Source organism: Trypanosoma equiperdum (genome assembly GCF_001457755.1).
Source record: "Trypanosoma equiperdum strain OVI genome assembly, contig: ctg_1831, whole genome shotgun sequence".
Taxonomy (NCBI): domain Eukaryota; phylum Euglenozoa; class Kinetoplastea; order Trypanosomatida; family Trypanosomatidae; genus Trypanosoma; species Trypanosoma equiperdum.
Window position 1 is genome coordinate 1 of NW_027123873.1, and position 1,927 is coordinate 1,927.

The 1,927-nt window shown below is 45.9% G+C and overlaps 1 pseudogene across 1 annotated transcript; it reads right to left on the reverse strand.

Moving 5' to 3' along the window:
* Positions 1–2: 2 nt before the first annotated feature.
* On the reverse strand, positions 3–1,508 carry TEOVI_000904100:pseudogene (annotated as a pseudogene). Its single transcript has one exon. A coding segment is annotated over exon 1 (1,506 nt).
* Positions 1,509–1,927: the final 419 nt, after the last annotated feature.

Sequence of the window (1,927 nt, forward strand, 5' to 3'; positions counted from 1 at the left end):
AAGGCCGCAAATGCAGCAGAAACCACGCTGAGCGCGAAGTGTTTGTTTAGGAGAAAACTACCATCGCGGCACATTTCTTTTTCTTTTTCTGGTTCGTTATCTTTGCCCGGCCTAAATGCACAAACAGGTTTGTCATCTTTTTTCTCAGCTAGGCAGGCCTCCTTATTGGTCCCGTGTCTTGCACACCCAGTTGCAGCTGCTCCCTCTTTTGGTGTCTCTCCTGTTCCTGGAGCTGCTGTGGTTACTGTTTGTGTTTTAGGTTTGCATTCCTTTTTTTCGCTGTCGTAGTCGCAGTGGTCTTTTGGGCATTGCGCAGAAGTTTGGTTTTTCGTTACGCACTGCTCCTGTTTGCCTAAACCATTGTGATTACCGTGGTCCAATTTTGGTGCATTGAGCTCAGCACTGACAGCTTGTTTGTAAATCGCCCATGTAGTCGTTTGGATGGTCTCAAGTTGTGTTTTTAACGCATGTGCACGGGCCTGGGCTGCTGCACTGCTGCGTAGCTTGCTTGCGGCATCGACTAGGCTGTTTACCCATGGTATGCCGCCGCCGGTTGTTTCTAGCTGCACCTTGTAATTTATGCACATACCTTGCGCCGAGTTAGTGTTGCAGCTGCCATCAGTGTGCGGCGACCCAAATGTCGATGTTGCCGTGCCGCTAACGCTTGCTTTTTCAGCTTTGTTGCCTAGTAGAGCTTCGAATGCTGCTACTTTGGTCTCCAATATGCTCGCCGTGATCAGCTTCCTTTTTTTGTTCGTATTGCAGGCTGCGATTAATGTGTTGTATTGTGCGGTGGAGTCCTGTTGTCGGCTTGCCGATGCTACGCTCTGTGGCGTCAAGCCGTCTTGGCACCTTCCGTTATTGTCCTGCCCATCCTGCGGGACACACAGGCAAAGTAAGTCGTAGGCTACGCACTTGCCGACATCGGCGTGTCCGGTTGTGGTGCCGCAGTTGTTGCCGACGGTCGTGGGGTGTAGGCCTGCGGCGTCGAATTCAGTCTTGCCTTGGCCGAAAAGAGCGTTTGTAATTAAGGTTTTTGCCTCTGCTGTTGTTTCTTCTGCTTCTTTGTTTGTGGCTCTGTATTGTGCCGCCACTTCAGTTGCCTTGTCGAGCAGCGTTTTGATGTTTTCATTGGCTGGCGTTCGGACGTTTTTGTTCTTAAGTCTTTGATACTTGACGGTTGGCGGCGTGCCCTCTGGTTTGTCCAGCTTTGCTAATGTTGCCTTCCACGCCGTCATTTCGGCTTGCTTTTCACCCGCTTTTGCTTCCGTCAGCTCGCCGTCTTTGTGTTGTATGTAGCTGTCCGTGGCTGTTGATATGTTTAGCATTGTTAAGTCCGATACCACTGCGTCCGCCGTTGAATTTTCTGTTGTCACAGCTATTGACGAAACAGAGTCCTTCAGAGCCAGTATGTCGCACAAAACCCTGAATTCTGCGCCGTTGTCATTTTTTGCACTGTAAATTGTGCCACACAGACCTATCAGTGCCAATATGAATTTGTAGATCATCAGGTGCTATTACTTCTTTTGTATTCCTTAATTTGTTAAGCATTGAAAGGTATGGAGTTCTGACTGTTTCCTGATTCTGCCTATTTTTTTCAAAAGTTCTGAATTTATTTGACCTCTCTGATGATTGATAACATTATTTATAGTGCTTATAGCTGATGATTTTAAACGATATATGTATTGGTTCTTCTACTGTCAACAGCTGTCTGGCGGCACTGAGACGGTGGTTCCTTTGTTTGCAGCTGCCACACTTTTTTGATTTAAATAATTCCCCCTTATTAAACGGTTTACCACGTACTTCCAGATCCTCAAAATCTTATTCCTTCCGCCTATAGAATATATTTTAATTTTTACAAAATCACTGGTTATAAATTTCTATTTTAAAAGTTCTTTATACCAAGTAAAATTTCTTACAATCAATT